The 17,974-nt window shown below is 46.6% G+C and overlaps 1 protein-coding gene across 1 annotated transcript; it reads left to right on the top strand.

Annotated features, from left to right (window-relative positions):
• Positions 1-676: 676 nt before the first annotated feature.
• Positions 677-7,744, top strand: LOC121837547 (peroxynitrite isomerase THAP4-like). The gene is made up of 5 exons (XM_042293169.1): positions 677-854; positions 1,145-1,246; positions 7,443-7,526; positions 7,590-7,667; positions 7,727-7,744. The coding sequence occupies exons 1-5, from the start codon at positions 699-701 to the stop codon at positions 7,742-7,744; spliced, it is 438 nt and encodes a 145-aa protein (XP_042149103.1). The 5' UTR covers positions 677-698.
• The last annotated feature ends 10,230 nt before the right edge of the window (positions 7,745-17,974 follow it).

Below are 17,974 nucleotides of genomic sequence, written 5' to 3'. Positions count from 1 at the left end.
CCTAGCTCTCATTCTGTAAAAAATAGTACAAAGAAGCTTGCCGGTGTCTATGGCGGGCGGCGACGCATGAAACCAAGTCAAGTAGCGGGGTGTTTGTGGCGTTCGTACTGATAGATGGCGTCGGGAGCAGTGTCAGAAGGTGTGGCCGACCATCGAAAGAAAGCAGACGACACGCAAACGAAATCCGTTGGCAGCAAAAGTACCGTCGTTAAGCAGACACGTTTTCTTTTTTTTTTTTAATTTAAGTTTTTCTTTTAATGTCCGCATTTATTTTTAAACAAAAGGTACATTTAAAAAATATTATATTCATTTTAATAAACCATGGTCGTTGTGAGACGTCGCGATCAGAGCCGTATATTGGGAGAGTTTGGCCATTCATTGGTATCAATGAGGAGAAAATCTATTGGCCGAAAAGTTAATTGACAGGCCGCTCGTGGCCAATCACAAGCCGCAAAACTTCCCCTAGTGGTGGTCGTAAGCTTCAAAAGTAAAGCAGGGTTCGGTAATTTCATTTTAGCGTCGCTAGAGTTAAAAATGTTAACGCTTGGTGACTGAAAACTTGGTGCATGTGAGCTTTTCGTCATAGCTTTCTTTAATGGTAGAATAAACGAATGTGCACGCGGACACGTGCGTTGAAATAACGTAAAAAGAAGTTTGTGTAGCCGCGGGAGTTCCGCCGTTCCGGTCTTGTTTGAAAAATGGGTGGTTGTTGTGCTCTGAAGTGCCGGAACAGAGCTTCCAGGGGAATTCGCTTGTTCAAGCTGCCGAAATCCCCGAGGAGACAGAAACTGTGGCTTTCAGGAATCAAGCGTGGCGCGGGGTGGAAACCTCACGATAGGACGTACCTTTGTGAGGTGAGGTATTGTTCATTGATAATATTGTGACGCGAGCACGGTGGACGCGAGTGCACTGTGACAGAAGCGTTTATTTTGTGATCTATTCTCTATTGCCGTGGAAGCGTCCTGTGCGCTTTCGCTTCACCGCAGAAAGACGAGTGGTTCAGGCCTGTGGCGGTCGTGCGATGATGGATTTGTAAGATCGCGTATTTTGAAAGCGTGAGCCTCTCGTCAGCGGAATAACTGTACTGTGACGCGAGCGGCTGAGTACACAGTTTTGACGTCTACCAAAACTTTATTCGCTGCAGGACCACTTCGAGCCCTCCCAGTTCCAGACGAGGTGCTCTGACGGCTGGAGGAGACTGAAAGCCACAGCTCTTCCAAGCTTGTTTTCACATTCTGAAAGTCAAGTGAGTGCGTGTAACGAGGATAAGTGAGATTTTTGTTCTTTTGGTATTTACCTAGATTATGAGAGTGAATTAAAAGCAATAATTCATGTTGTGTTAAGATGTTTTTACTGATATGATTTGAAGGAGGCACAGGTGACCTATAATAACTTCAAGTAACACCTTTTGGCGGGCTAGTTGGTTCATGATTTTAGAAATAAATGAACTGCGTAAAGGACGAGGACAGAGGTAGAAACGAGTACGACACACGGAGCGCAGACTTCCAACTGTTTATTTGGCGCAGACACAACAGTATATATGACAGCAGCAATCAGTTTGCGGTTAAATAAGGTTTAAACATGACCGTCCAAAAAAGAGAATTCCTTGTCTGATAGTGAAACAGATTGCATACTTATGCAGTCGTGACCTTTCTTTTTAATGAAGTAGGCTTCAACGAGTTTTCTTTCCGTTGCCTCATTTGCTCTTGCGAGAACACGTGTCCTTTGCAAATCAGGATGACAACCGCATTTCAAACAATGTACAGACAGATGTCCGCCTGTGTTGTTTTTTATCGACAGAAAGTGTTCTCGTGCCCTCAGGTTGAAACAACGTCCAATCTCGCCAATGTATACTCGCTTGCAAGAAAGCGGAATTTCATAGATAACACCGGATGCGCATTCCGTGTAGCGCGTGCTGTGCTCCTTTTTGCATTTGTTGATGTTCACTCTTGGCTTCATCATAGGGCACACTTTACTGAGTTTGCAGAGCGCTGAAAAGACGACCAAGAGACCATACCTGGCCGCTACCTTTTTCAGGTTATGGGACAGGCCATGGTGGTACGGCATTACATGCACGCGCATTTTTTCTTTTCGCCTCTGCTCATAACTACCAGTTTTCTGCTTCTGTAGCAAGCGCACACATACAGCAGAGACCAAGTGTTGGGGGTACCCTGCGGCAGTAAGGCGGTCACACTGATCGCGGAAACTGGACGCCATTTCGTGAACACATGATTTTTCTAATGCTGAAGTACAGCTAGACATAACGATGGCTCTTTTAACAAGCTTTGAGTGAGCACTGTCTTAGGGAAAAAGGCCCTTCTTCGTCCTAGGGTGGTATGACTAGCAGATGTGGTTGTCAATAAACGTTATTTTTAGATCTAAAAACTGGATGGAACCGTTAGTTGTCAATTCATGTGTAAAATTAAGGCCATCGGATGGTGATACGAAGATGAATAGAATGCTAGAAACAGCCTTGTGAATACAATGAGAACCTTTAATATCTAAAAGCACAAGGTAGTCATCGACGTACCTAAAAACGCGCACTACATGCTGATCACAAAGGTGTTGCTGCAAGCGCCTGTCAAAAAAGGACAAATACATATCACATAGCACGGGGGCAACCACGGACCCGATACAAATGCCGGTCTTTTGAACATAAAACCTCTCCTCGTGCGCAATTACTGTATAGCTCAAGTAGAAACACAATAGTTCAAGGAAACTCTCAGTGCTAATACCGCTTTCACTCTGAAAACTAATTTCACCGAACTCCTCGATGCTGTCCTTGACGGCTGTAAGCAAGCCCTCATGTTGCACCGAATAAAACAGGTCCTGAATGTCCACAGAGAAGGCAGTCTTTGCAGATGGGAAACCGCTCTCGAACTCACGAACCACTTCACTGGAACTTCGAACCAGGTAAGGGTCCATTCCCACAATCTTGTTAAGATGGCTCTTGAGGTACGAGCCGATTACTTTTTGCCAACAACCCTTCTCGGAAACAATCGCGCGAAGGGGGCAATCAGGTTTGTGGGTTTTTCCCGTGAAGAAGACCTCCAGATGGTCAACTTCTGTTTTCTATACAGCCTACACAGTGCCTCTAGGTTCTGGTCCCTCAGGAGCCTTAAAGCTAACTTCTTTTGTTTTTTCGGAGAAAATTCCACCTGCTTAAAGTGCTTCTGAACAGCTTCGGTGGCCTTAACATCGAACATCCCAGAGGGCATGACGACAAATCCTCCTTCCTTATCTGCCTGCATAATGTTGAGGCCATTGTCTTTAAGGAAAGTCACTACCTTTCCGAAGGGAGGCTTCTTGGGTGGATGGTCACTTGCCGAGCGCAGCAATCGGTCCACTCCCTCCGAGACCGCTCGCTCTCTGCTTGATTCGGCCACCCGATCGCCGACCTGCCGTACCATGGCGAGCAGCTGGGACCGTCCAGAAGAAGGCTCGAAGGAGAACTTAGGGCCTTTGCGAAGGACCTTCTCGATATCCGCTAGCAATCGGACTCCTCCCAGGGCAGTGACCATCCCTCCGGTCGTGGTTGGACGGCTCTTTGAAGGCAGTGACGAGATCATCTTTTGCCACAAAAACTCAGTTGATGCAGCAGCTTGCTTTCTGTAAACGGCCAGGCGGGAATCATCCACATTCTTGTCAACTCCGTCTCTGACGATGACGCTGAGCCAATCTTCGAAGTACCTGATTGTGTGCCAGGCCTCGGACTTCAAAATCTTGGAAATGCGCCTGGTGTGCCCCCAGGAAGGTCCTGGGAATCAGGAAAGCCCTTGAACTTGCGGTGGAACAATCTTGCGCTTTAAACAGTAAGACAACGCCCGGGAGTTGCATGTAGCCACGGCGATGAAGTTGGCGCAAGTGATTGCTGCTTCCTGCTTTGTCTTGGAACATAAAAAAGAGCCCGATGTCCTCCTGAGGGCACGAGAACACTTTCCGTCGATAAAAAACAACACAGGCGGACATCTGTCTGTTTATTGTTTGAAATGCGGTTGTCATCCTGATTTGCAAAGGACACGTGTTCTCGCAAGAGCAAATGAGGCAACGGAAAGAAAACTCGTAGAAGCCTACTTCATTAAAAAGAAAGGTCACGACTGCATAAGCATGCAATCTGTTTCACTATCAGACAAGGAATTCTCTTTTTTGGACGGTCATGTTTAAACCTTATTTAACCGCAAACTGATTGCTGCTGTCATATATACTGTTGTGTCTGCGCCAAGTAAACAGTTGGAAGTCTGCGCTCCGTGTGTCGTACTCGTTTCTACCTCTGTCCTCGTCCTTTACGCAGTTCATTTATTTCTAAAATCATGAACCAACTAGCCCGCCAAAAGGTGTTACTTGAAGCTATTTCTTCAACATCGGGCTCTTTTTTATGTTCCAAGGCAAAGCAGGAAGCAGCAATCACTTGCGCCAACTTCATCGCCGTGGCTACATGCAACTTCCGGGCGTTGTCTTACTGTTAAGGCGCAAGATTGTTCTACCGCAAGTTCAAGGGCTTTTCAGATTCCCAGGACCTTCCTGGGGGCGCACCAGGCGCATTTGCAAGATTTTGAAGTCCGAGGCCTGGCACACAATCAGGTACTTCGAAGATTGACTCAGCGTCATCGTCAGAGACGGAGTTGACAAGAATGTGGACGATTCCCGCCTGGCCGTTTACAGAAAGCAAGCTGCTGCATCAACTGAGTTTTTGTGGCAAAAGATGATCTCGTCACTGCCTTCAAAGAGCCGTCCAACTACGACCGGAGGGATGGTCACTGCCCTGGGAGGAGTCCAATTGCCAGCGGACATCGAGAAGGTCCTTTTTAAAGGCCCTAAGTTCTCCTTCGAGCCTTCTTCTGGACGGTCTCAGCTGCTCGCCATGGTACGGCAGGTCGGCGACCGGGTGGCCGAATCAAGCAGAGAGCGAGCGGTCTCGGAGGGAGTGGACCGATTGCTGCGCACGGCAAGTGACCATCCACCCAAGAAGCCTCCCTTCAGAAAGGTAGTGACTTTCCTTAAAGACAATGGTCTCAACATTATGCAGGCAGATAAGGAAGGAGGATTTGTCGTCATGCCCTCTGGGATGTTCGATGTTAAGGCCACCGAAGCTGTTCAGAAGCACATTAAGCAGGTGGAATTTTCTCCGAAAAAATAAAAGAAGTTAGCTTTAAGGCTCCTGAGGGACCAGGACCTAGAGGCACTGTGTAAGGCTGTATAGAAAACAGAAGTTGACCATCTGGAGGTCTTCTTCACGGGAAAAACCCACAAACCTGATTGCCCCCTTCGCGCGATTGTTTCCGAGAAGGGTTGTTGGCAAAAAGTAATCGGCTCGTACCTCAAGAGCCATCTTAACAAGATTGTGGGAATGGACCCTTACCTGGTTCGAAGTTCCAGTGAAGTGGTTCGTGAGTTCGAGAGCGGTTTCCCATCTGCAAAGACTGCCTTTCTGTGGACATTCAGGACCTGTTTTATTCGGTGCCACATGAGGGCTTGCTTACAGCCGTCAAGGACAGCAACGAGGAGTTTGGTGAAATTTGTTTTCAGAGTGAAAGCGGTATTAGCACTGAGAGTTTCCTTGAACTGTTGCGTTTCTACTTGAGCTCTACAGTAATTGCGCACGAGGAGAGGTTTTATGTTCAAATGACCGGCATTTGTATCGGGTCCGCGGTTGCCCCCGTTCTATGTGATATGTATTTGTCCTTTTTTCACAGGCGCTTGCAGCAACACCTTTGTGATCAGCATGTAGTGCGCGTTTTTAGATACGTCGATGACTACCTTGTGCTTTTAGATATTGAAGGTTCTCATTGTATTCACAAGGCTGTTTCTAGCATTCTATCCATCTTCGTATCAGCATCCGATGGCCTTAATTTTACCGATGAATTGACCACTAACGGTTCCATCCAGTTTTAGATCTAAAAATAACGTTTAGTGACAACCACATCTGCTGGTCATACCACCCTAGGACCAAGAAGGGCCTTTTGCCCTATGACAGTGCTCACTCAAAGCTTGTTAAAAGAGCCATCGTTATGTCTAGCTGTACTTCAGCATTAGAAAAATCATGTGTTCACGAAATGGCGTCCAGTTTCCGCGATCAGTGTGACCGCCTTACTGCCGCAGGGTACCCCCAACACTTGGTCTCTGCTGTATGTGTGCGCTTGCTACAGAAGCAGAAAACTGGTAGTAAGGAGCAGAGGCGAAAAGAAAAAATGCGCGTGCATGTCATCCCGTACCACCACGGCCTGTCCCATAACCTGAAAAAGGTAGCGGCCAGGTATGGTCTCTCGGTCGTCTTTTCAGCGCCCTGCAAACTCAGTAAAGTGTGCCCTATGATGAAGCCAAGAGTGAATATCAACAAATGCAAAAAGGAGCACAGCACGCGCTACACGGATGCGCATCCGGTGTTATCCATGAAATTCCGCTTTCTTGCCGGCGAGTATACATTGGCGAGACTGGACGTTGTTTCAACCTGAGGGCACGAGAACACTTTCTGTCGATAAAAAACAACACAGGCGGACATCTGTCTGTACATTGTTTGAAATGCGGTTGTCATCCTGATTTGCAAAGGACACGTGTTCTAGCAAGAGCAAATGAGGCAACGGAAAGAAAACTCGTAGAAGCCTACTTCATTAAAAAGAAAGGTCACGACTGCATAAGCATGCACTCTGTTTCACTATCAGACAAGGAATTCTCTTTTTTGGACGGTCATGTTTAAACCTTATTTAACCGCAAACTGATTGCTGCTGTTATATATACTGTTGTGTCTGCGCCAAATAAACAGTTGGAAGTCTGCGCTCCGTGTGTCGTACTCGTTTCTACCTCTGTCCTCGTCCTTTACTCAGTTCATTTATTTCTAAGACCTATAATAACGTGGACTTGGTATGCTGTTGACATCTCTCTTCCTTGCCAGAGACCTTTTTAATCGAAGTGGTCCTTGTGCAAGAGTGCATGAGACACCATCAGTCAGTGTTGCAGCCTGACACAGCACAAAACCCCACCTCATGGAAATGTAAGTCAAAATCCAATAACTCATATTCTGTTGCTTCTGTTAAGTTAATGCATGAGACATTTGTCACTCTCAGCTGCCTTGTAATGCAATGACAGCCTCACCAGCTAGGTATCTCTCATGGTTCATTCATGGCTTGGAGTAATCTCGTGAGGTGGGCAACACCCAATGGACCATTTGCAGAATTAGTGATTCGAGAGTACATGGCTAGAAGACGAGAGTTCCCTGGCCGGAGGCACGTCCACTGCGTCCCGTTGGCTTATTGTTTCGCAGTGACCTAGATAGAGCTCCCCCAAAACCACTTTTGTCCCCCTTGGGGATTATCTTTCACCCCGAGGTAAATACAAAGAAGACTTGGTCCCTCTCCGCTCGGCCAGCACGAACAGAGAAAGGACAAGTCCATTTATTCTCGAACCCATATTTCTGCAAAACGAGGATTCTCGTATCGTGTTTGCAGCAACCAGCGGCCAGGACCCCTGGAGCAGCCCTGCAAGGCGGCCTGCTCACGCAGCCGCTCCCCACCACCAGCGGGGCGTGCTTCGTAAGCATCTTCCAGGGTCCTGCACACACCCGTGTAGCAATACCACCGCACTCTTTGCCGCAGGTGACCAGTGACAACCAGCGCGGCCAGGCCAGTGCAGCTGCCTGCGGCACCTTGGTGTCGGCAGCCTCCACCGGCTGGGTATGTGTTTCTTGCACGGCTTGGAGTGATCTTGTGAGGTGTGCAACACCCAATTCTAGTATCGTGTTTGCAGCTAGCAGCAGCCAAAACCCCTGGAGCAGTCCTGCAGGGCGGCCTGCTCACGCAGCCGCTCCCCACCACCAGCGGGGCGTGCTTCGTAAGCATCTTCCAGGGTCCTGCGTACCCCCGTGTAGCAATACCACCGCACTCTTTGCCGCAGGTGACCAGTGACAACCAGCGCGGCCAGGCCAGCATTGCTGCCCGCGGCACCTTGTTGTCGGCGGCCTCCACCAGCTGGGTATGTGTCATGGTTCTTGCACTGCTTGGAGTGATCTCATGAGGTGGGCAACACCCAATTCTTGTACCTTGTTTGTGGCAACCAGCGGCCAAGACCTCTGAGCGAACCCTACAGCCTCTTTCTCCATCACCCGTTTCACCTAGGCTCACTGAAGATGTCTTTCTTCAGATGAGCCGGAAGATCAAGCAGCTGGAGAACGAGAATCATCGCTTAATGAGGCAAACTGCCTTACAAAAGACAAGGGAAGCGACATTCCGGTCTCACTTGCACAAGTTCTTCACTGCGGACCAACTGGCAGCTCTATCGAGATCCAGCAACAGGGGGTCCAAGTGGTCTAATGAGACCGTGAAGAAGTCGCTGCAGATGCGATTTGCATGTGGCAGCTTGGGCTACGACTTGCTACTGGAGGGGAGCTTCCCATTGCCAATCATGTCGTATTACACCTGAGACTGCGGTGGAAGAAATCGGAAGAACTTTCAGTAGAAGGAACAGACACAGAGAACGTTTGAGACGTTCTCTGTGTCTGTTCCTTCTACTGAAAGTTCTTCCGATTTCTTCCACCGCAGTCTCAGGTGTAATACGACATGATTAGCTACCACCAGCTCGCCTGCACTCTCACCGTATTTCCCATTTCCGTCGTTCAGACCTTTGGGGCGGCGGCTTGAAGGCAAGTTTGTTGTCAGGCTACTCAAATGCTTCAAAGCTCCCTGTTGATTATTTGCAGATATAATATCCTTGTTAGTAACTGTGGTGTTTTTGTATTTTACACAATTTATTTTTAAATGATAAGTTGGTGTCATGGTTCCTTTTTCACTTAGTTGCAGTGTGGTATGAAGGGGTAGATTATTGATATTGTGTTGGAATGATTCTCTCATCGCAGGCATACAGCACTAGTTTGACCTCAGTATCTTGCACGCGTCGAGATGTGAATTCAAGTTTAGAGGGGGAGTGTTTCCTTCACTCCCAATTTTTGTAACCTTGCTGATGCGACCATGGAGGTAATTATGCTGACGGTGTCTAGGAGAGCACCCTGTGGTAATGATGGTCGAATGAGGCTTATGGATTCCATACGAGCACTGCATGAACACTTGACTTGGGTTCGTGACAATAAGTGCCTCGGCAAACATTTGGGCAGCTCATGACTAATCTCTGCACACGAATGGCCAAAATTAAACATTGTTTACAGCTCAGCACATGCTGCACATGTTGCCATCCCCAGCCTATGGCTATACAGTTTTCACGTGACGTCATTCTAGTCACCATTCCCGGGCACTAAGCGTCCCATTAATGTAGTGGAAGGTAGGTGTAATCTGCACCCCGTGATAGAATAAAGAATAAAACGTCATCATCTCACCTACCAATCGTGTGTGTCCTGTGTCGTGTGATGTCGAGATCGCTCTAGCGCTCTTATCAGTTGCCCTTGGGACTCGCGATGAGTTGGCCGCGCGCCGTTCGTTGGGTGAGGTGCACAGTTTCTAAGTGCTGGCAAAGTCGCGATTGCAGCGAGTTAGCGCGGTTGAGTGCGCTTCTTAACGAGCACCGGTGTGCTGAGCAGAAGCGACACTTACAGAGAAAACACCGTGATCGTGCGTATTTCGCAGGCACTGCGATTGTGCATTGAATGGAAGGCACACCTCCAGAGAAGAAGAGGTCACGCGCGTGTGCGACGAATTCAGGGAAACATTGAAATGATTGTTCATGTTCCTGGCCAATATGAGTGCTTACCTCAAGGCCAAAAAAAAAAAAAGAAACTGGCTTTTACCATGAATATGTGTTACTCTACAAATGAGGTCCCGTCAAGCAGTGTGCATCATTGCTCATCATTTCTTTAGTCTAAGATTTAAAACGAATATTTGGGTATAGCAAGAGGACTGACAAATCTCTCATCTACTTACAATCTCCATGTAGGGCTTGATTTATTTGAAGCGAGAGTCATTCAGTAATTTAGATCAGAATTAACTGAGCCTTGGCAGTGGGTAGGCAGATACTTGAGAATAACCTAAATGAAACCAGCTAGATTTTCCTTTACAAAGTATAATCATTGCTCACATGCTGAGTTTGTGCACTAGAAAGCTATCTCTACAGGAAAAATGCTGTTGACAAGGAGAACTAAATGACAAGCTTCATTTGTTGCTTCGATTAACTGCAGAATTTACGCACATCATTGAGAACGTGAACAAAACATACTCAAAATTACTCTTGTCTAATCTCATTTCAGTGGATTACTGTGTGCCCCTTGATATTAGGTGTTTTAGGTGTGATAGTGTTTATATCATATCTAAAATGACTTTTTATTCATACACGTTCACACTCATCCATCACTCAAATACTATAATGTTTTAAAAAATGTGTACTAAGGTAAGAGTGCTAAGCTAAGTTAGCATGTAGCTTAGTTTGTTTGTAGCTAGCTAAGCTAGTTACACACGACTGGAAGCTAATTTAGGTTAGCTTCCATTAAGCTAAGCTACCTTCCGCCACCTTGACATCAACACTGTCAAGATGGCGGAAGCTGAGCGCAATGGCAGTATCAGAAAGGCACAGCAAGTATTCAATATGCGATTCGAAATTATTCGACCCAAGTCACTATTAGCTTCTTATTCGCTTGAAACATAAAATTTGTTATTCGCACGTGCCTGCTTAAGGGGAAACTAAAGCGGTTTTGTACCTTTAAAAAACACTTGCATCATCATCATATGGCCTCCAGTATCACGAATATTAAAATTATTTGTCAATTTGAGGCCCGGAGTAGCCATCAAAGCATTTTGACCATAGCGCTGAAGCCCCGCCCTCCCGAGGTGTAAGAAGCTAGGAGGAAATTTCTGAGAGACAGCAGCGTCGCAACAAGGATCCTCGGAATCTCTGCAGCTATTGCAAGCTTATTTGAGTGGTCGACAAATTGTGTGTGATTCACCTCATGCTCACGATTTTTGCTCGCCTGTTTGTTTTGACGTAAGTTTAGTACACCTATAAACTTTCATAAAAGATTTAGCGGATGTTGGTCAGGCGTGAAAGATTGTAGCGGCAACTAGGTGTCTGTAGCAGATGACGCACCATTTCACGAGAATAAAAAAAGCGCTGCATTGGGCAAGGCTGGTCACATGTGCCGGAACACTGCACGAGAGATGGTGCTTGAGCTTCGGTGGCCAGGTGAAAGTTCTTGACGTGACATCATGCCGAGTGAATTTTTTAAATATTTCTTTGCGTTGGGTGATACTTCTTGAGCAAATAGTGCACATTCAAATTTGCAGGATACAAATACGGAAGAATTTACCTCTAATTCATTTTTTTTGGAGAACCTCTTTAGCTTCCCTTAAAGTGTTTTCAACAAAATCAGTCAGTGGTTCACAAATCGGAGTCGGTGACACTTTTAGCAACGCACAGCTACCGAAGTAACCATGGAGTGTACTTTACTTCAGTGCTGGCATTCATCACCTTTGCTCATGAAGTGGAACTGCCAACTTTCAGAGAGTGGCAAAAACTCGTAAAAAACCAGCAAAAACCATTCGTATGGACAACAGGAATGGAAGTTAGCAGCCTTTTCTTCGTTTAGTGCCCATGCTGTTCTTTTATTGACTGAGGGGGAAGTTTCAAATCATTGATTTCTTCAGTCGAGTTTACCAAACATTGCATACACTTGATGATCTAAAGCAGTTCTGTGTTTGTAGGTGAGCACTGCCCTACGGGTCCTCAGTCACTCCACGGCCACTGCCCTGCGCTTCCTGGTGGAGAATCATGGCTGGAGCACCAACTTCCTCACCACGGCTTGGTTCTTGGAACAGGTCAACAAATGGTTTGATCTTATGAGCAGCAGGCACCCACTCCTTGCGATCAGTAGGCAAAATGAGGCCTGCTACAAGAACACCCTTGACTTTCTGGTCAAATTTAAGGATCTTTTTCTCTACCTCACTATTGGGGATGGGGCGTTCAAGCCAGTGCAGGGAGGGGTAATTCTCTCTACCAAGTCCATTCTGGACCTGCAGCAAAGTCTCATTGAGAGACATTCTTTTTCATTTGTGCTCACATCCCGATTCACGCAGGACTGCCATGAAAACTTGTTTTCGGTAGTGCGACAGGGCAACCCTATCCCAACTTCTTGGAGTTTAAGATGACCTTGAAAATCATCACACACTCGCAGTACCTCAAGGCGTCCAAGGCAGGGTCCTACGAACCGGACGATGCCTCCTTTTACCTGGCTGACCTCGCAGACTTGGATGTACAGCCTGCTGTGCCCACCGACATTTTTCTTGTGGAGGTAGAATTCACCATGTCACAACCTTAGGAGAATCGCTTTGACTATTACGCGGATATGTGGTACGAAGAGTGGTAAAAAATAATGCTACATGTGACACGTGTGCTGCAGCTGTTCAAGTCCCCATGGCACCTGCAAATAGCCTCCTCAGGCTAAAGAATTATGTCCCTGACGCTCTGACCTGCCCCTCTGAAGCTGCACGCGCCCTCTTCACAATTTGTGAAAGTGTCTTTCGCAGCCTCATTGCGGATTTGATGCATGCACGGGGCATCCTGGACGGCCTATCGGCGAGGATGGCTGCAGAGAGCCAATGTGTTCAGCTGCCCGACTGCCATGAAATCAAAATGAAGCTCATCAGGCGATTCTGCCATGCACGGCTGCAACTGTTCCTGCGGGAAAAATGTCGCGAGTTGGCGGCTGGTGCAGCTGAACGCAGGGACTTCGGCAGTCGATGGCAGGACCTCGGAGAACTAATTAGTGTTTTAGATTGCCTTAGTTGATGAAACTGTTGTCCCGTTCTCATTTTTTTTACTTTGCTTTCTTCTTTGTGTTAAGGGCAGCTTTCATTTTTTGCGTTCTTGTTTACCGAGGCACTTCTGAATTGTTTTTACTCTTGCAACGGTTGTTTGTGCGAGGCCCTTTTTCTTGTGATCTCCATGTAAGCCTACGTGAAGCCTCTGCATTTTTTTTATGCTTGCTACACATGTTTGTGGGAAGTTTCTTGTGCTGTGCTTGTAAGCATCTCTACTTTTTTATGCTTGCTACGGGTCTGTGAGAAGCCCATTTTCTTGTGCTCTGCCTGAGGCCTCTGAATTTTTTTTACGCTTGCTATGGGTCTTTGTAGAACGCTTTTTTTCTTACGCTCTGCCTGTAAACCTGTGTGAGGCCTCTGAATTTTTTTTACGCTTACTAGAGATGTTTGTGGGAAGCTCTTTTTCTTATGCTCTACGTGCAAGCCTGCATGAAGCCTCTGGATTTTTTTCATGCTTGCTTCAGATGTTTGTGGGAATCCTTTCTTTTTCTTGTGCTCTGCGTGTAAGTTTGCGTGAAACATCTAAATTTTTTTCACACTTTCTTCAGCTCTTTGTGGGAAGCTTGCTTTTTATTATGCTCTGCATGTAAGCCTGAGTGAAGTCCCAGAATATTCTTTTACTTTTACGCTTGCTTCAGATGTTTGTGGGAAGCGTTTCTTTTTATTGTGCTCTGTGCGTATGGCTGCATGAAGCCTCTGAATTTTTTTACGCTTGCTACGGTTCTTTGTGGGGAGCACTTTTTCTTCTGCTCTGCGTGTAGGCCTATGTGAAGCTTTCGCTGTCATGCAAACTTGCTCTTCTGAATCATGTTTTTTTTTTTCTTGTCCTCCTTCTTGTGCTGTGCACTGCTTATGTTTCACTCATCCCTTTTTGCTTCATGTGGATGTTTGTAGCCTACACTTTCCTTCCTGGTGTCTTGCATGAAAGCCTATGCAGAGACTTCCTGCCCATGTTAGCTTGTCTTTTCTCCTGTCATTCTTCTGGTCACTTTCCTTGAGTCATTCGCACACCTCGAAATATGCACTCTCTCTGTATCCTCAAGTTTTTCACTTGTGCACTTGCTTAAAGGGATACTACAACGAAATTTCTGCGCTCATTTTTTGGTCTATATGTGTTCAAAAGAGCAGTATCACATGGAACATACCAATATCTTGTTTAAAAAGTATCGAAAAGGAATTTTAAAACGAATTAAGCGATTAGCAAAGAGCGCCTGGTGGATGTCGCTAACGCCTCGTTTGTAATGCTCGTCTAGGAACCTTGACAGCTAGTGACGGAGGTTGTCTCGTCTCCGGCCACGACGAGAGAAGGGGGGAAGGAGGAACTCCCTTCTTCCCGAGAATCCCTTTTGTGTGTCGCAGAAGTCGCTATTGTCCCCCTAGAAGATTATAGAAGATTAACCCGTCACTCAAACTTCGTACAAAAGCAGCCACTTCGGTGGCTGGAACGACTAGGCCATCCTCTCGACGTCAGCCTCGCCGTAGCTTTGCTCGTCTTGAGACGACCTACGTCACGATTGCGTTGGATGTCACGTACTCTAAGCTGGGCCTTCTCCGAGCGCTTGCCAGAGTGGGCCGTTTATAACGAAAAATACAGCCACCAGGATCAAAATACAAACGTGCGATTGTCATTTACGGATATTGTGGATCATATTCAACCTATTTTTGAACACGACGGGAATATTTCAAATTTCGTTGAAGTATCCCTTTAAGACATTTGCAAGCCATCCCTTTACTTCATGAGCTTTCCATGTGAGCCTTCACCGTGCAGCACCTTTACGCTTCTGGGAGCCTATGCTTTGCCTCCGACCCTTTTGGTTTATCCACTTGCCTATTTTAATTTTGCAGTTTCTGTGTTTTTTCTTGCAGAGGCACGAGACCCATGTCCCCTCCATGGTCATCGGTTGCAGGTTTTGGGTCTGTCTCATTTTATTTCATTGTAGTTGCAGACTTAATTATTGTCAGGTATCTGTGTGTTAGTTCGTTTGCAGTAGACCTAACTGCCGCCATTTCCTTTCCGTGAGTTAGTTTTTGTCGGACGCTCGTACTCAGTGTAACAGTTGCAAGGGCTGGGTTTTGTTGCGGTGTCCAGGATGTTGCAAGGAGACTGCTGGCCAATGGACTTCTTCCAAAACCGACGCGCCCCATTGCGGCGAAATACCATGCAGTGCATTCTGGGAACTAGTTGGCCACTCAGTTTCGGTTTCGACTGAGCAGATTCATCTCATGCTATCACGCCGCGACCGAACGCACTGCTTGCGTTTTCAAATATCTGACTTTTTTACGAATGTACAATATACTCATTCTCGAGCGATACAAAACGAAGGCCGGGGCACTTTTTTTGGTTCCCGAAACGCCGGATATTTGAGTGCGTATGCAAACGTAGTAGGACGTGGCTTAGTCACATCATCTTTGAGTTCAATTTCAATAATCCCGTCTAGTACCAGTGAAGTACAAGTGAAATTCGGTCACCTGGAGCATTACACATATTTTGTTTGGCAAATGTCTGCTTCTTGTTACTTCATTGGGCGAAAAGCAAGCCGCATCCTCACAGGAGTATCAAAGTTGAGCCCAGCGTTGACGCGTAAACTTTTAAGGAAACGCAATAAATTCGACCTCACTACTGCACCAAAGTTACTATGATGTCTTCCTCGTGTCATCATATCTCCCACTCAAATTTTATGCTGATAAAAGATTAAGTTTTCGCAAACGCGGAGATGGGCTAGCTACGACGGAGGCCCTAACAAGCGTCCCCTACTCCTCGCTAAGCCTTTTTGGACGAGCTTTTACTGACGCCCAAGATCTGTGCCTGAACGGTGTGTCCGAAATTATTGCGGCATACTCAGGGAGGAAGAAAGCTAACACATGACAAATGTTATGGCCATTAGCAACCGTCAAATGCACTTTGAATAATTTCGTTCGTTTGGCGCACCGCATAGGGGTTCATACCCGTCGGGCGTACTTCTGGCGAATGGTGCAACATTTTTCACACAAGTGCTCGACTTTTGCTTTCTTAAAACGGTTTGTATGCGCGAATGTGCCTATACGATTGCAGGATAACTTTACGCGCATACGCGATGTTGAATATTAGTAAAATGCAAGTGGGTGGGGACTTCGCTTCGTGCAGTGCTGCGGGTCAGTGCAGATAAGAGATAAGAAGTGTGTTATAATTGAGCTTTTCAATGGCACCTCCGAGTTTTACTTCGCGTACACAGGCGTATTAAGAAAACAGTAATTGCAAAAAGTAATATTTCTTCTATGGACGCACGAAACGAACAAACTTCCTGATCAACAACATATAATGTAAAGGCGCGAGCTCGATCTATGCATACTTATTGGTTGCTACAGCCTGTTGATTCGTACATAAGCAAGATCCCCGAGCTTCGCAGCGTCGAGATTCCCAGCACTGGCTCGTCCAGATACCTCGAAACGCTAACAAAAAGGCTCAAGTACGAAAATAGAACAAGCATGTGTTAAGAGAAGCTATATACGTCTCGGGCTTGTGCTAAAGCTTCGAGGTATGGCCATTTAGGTTAGTTTATAGACCACAAATGACGCTCTCGGGACCAGAAAACATGAGATAATGGCCGTTTATAGTCCACGCTCTGTGTGTAATCTCTGGTCGACGTGTCGATCGAAACCGAAACCATGCCACTCTCCTTCCTGGCCAACTAGTTCCCAGAGTGGAACGCGCGCCGTGTTGCATGCAGGGCTTTATGGAAGTAGTCTATTGTGTGCATGCATCAAGAATAGTTGTGTGTCAGAAGTTCCTTTATTTCCTTGTTTTTTGACTCCATACAGACCAATGTTGAAATTGTTGGTGGCTGCTTCATCCATGGAGTGCAAGGATCATACCTATTTGTTTATTAGGGAATAATTGACATGGCCGTGTCATACATGTTTGTTACATGGTCACTGGAAAGTGTGGGAAAAGAGTGAAAGCCCATGGCCGTTGCACAGGGAAGCCCCCAGAAACACTGACCCCTGGTGGTGGCCTGATCCAACACTTTGCCGCACAAGCTAAAGGTTCATCTTGGTTGGTGTCGTCCGTGCCTGAGTGGGGCATCCTTGCACTGCTTAAAATGCCTGCTCAGGTCCTGGTCCATAGCCTGGTTTTTTCACTTGTTAACTGCCAATCAAGTTAGTGCCCAGTGGTAATTTCATCATCTGACTAAAAATGAGTTGAGTTAAAGCGGCTGGGGCACAACTGGCCCAGGTGGTGCTTCATTGTGCCATGGTGGATTTTACCAAAGTCATGCATTTTTGGACAACCTGGAAGATGATCTTGGTCCCCATTGTTCTACAGCTTCCATGTTTCTTTCAAAAACAGGGCTGCTTTCTTTGAGGTTGCTAGGTCTTTCCAGGTCTACCTTTGGCTCCTGGGTCTCAGTGATGAGGTCCATGCAGCAAACTCTATGACAAAAGTTGAACACGAGCTCTGTTGGAGATTGTCCTCCTGTGGTAGGCGGTGTGCGACGGTACACAAGGAGCCATCTTGGGAAGTATGCGGCCAAAGAACCACCCGAGAGTTTCTTTAGACTGTCCTTGATCGTTCTGACAGCTCTCTCGGGAAGTCTGTTTGACTGTGGATAGTTAGGTGCAGTCCTTAGGTAGCCAATTCCATTCTGAGTAATGAAGTCGGTAAACAGCGTGCCGGGGAATGGTGTTCCATTATTGGACACCAAGCAAACAGGAAGTCCTAACCAGGCGCCCGTGTTCCTCAGATATTCGACTGTTGCAGTGGAGTTGGCTGGCTGCTGATGCCAGTGGTTTCTTTCAATCTTGGTAACTGTTTACCACAATTAGCACCGTTTTACCTTCGATAGGTGCAGTGCAGTCCATGTAAATTCTTTTCCATGGAGCCGTGGGTTCTGGCCAAGCTTGTGGCTGTGCTTCTGGTGGCATTAATGCAGCCTGTTGGCATATTGTTCAAGGTTGTACGGCATCAACCATTGCCTTACCTCATTGCGTTGATACCCATGCGTGTGTCATGGAATTTTTGGAAGAAGGTTAACCTCCTATGAGCCTTTTGACTCCGTGGATGTTGTGTGACGACACTGGTCCAACTGCCTCTGGAGGTGTGGCACATTCAGGATCAGTTCCTCAGTGTGGTTGCGATACACCAGGAGCCTGACGCAGCAGTGTCTGCTTTGCCTTGTTAAAGCCGTCCTCTTCCTTTAATACACACCTCTATTTCACATTTTTCCGGAGCAGGTGGTTGAATGGAGCCA

The sequence above is a fragment of the Ixodes scapularis genome, unplaced genomic scaffold, assembly GCF_016920785.2.
Source record: "Ixodes scapularis isolate PalLabHiFi unplaced genomic scaffold, ASM1692078v2 PGA_scaffold0__279_contigs__length_252992795, whole genome shotgun sequence".
NCBI classification, from domain to species: domain Eukaryota; kingdom Metazoa; phylum Arthropoda; class Arachnida; order Ixodida; family Ixodidae; genus Ixodes; species Ixodes scapularis.
This window is presented reverse-complemented; position numbering and strand designations above follow the sequence as displayed.

Bases quoted from the DNA above. Each gene is read 5' to 3' on its own strand.
- LOC121837547 (XM_042293169.1), top strand. From the start codon at position 699: ATGGGTGGTTGTTGTGCTCTGAAGTGCCGGAACAGAGCTTCCAGGGGA. The intron at 855-1,144 runs GTGAGGTATTGT...TATTCGCTGCAG, and splicing joins ATAGGACGTACCTTTGTGAG to GACCACTTCGAGCCCTCCCA. The intron at 1,247-7,442 runs GTGAGTGCGTGT...TCGTGTTTGCAG, and splicing joins TTTCACATTCTGAAAGTCAA to CAACCAGCGGCCAGGACCCC.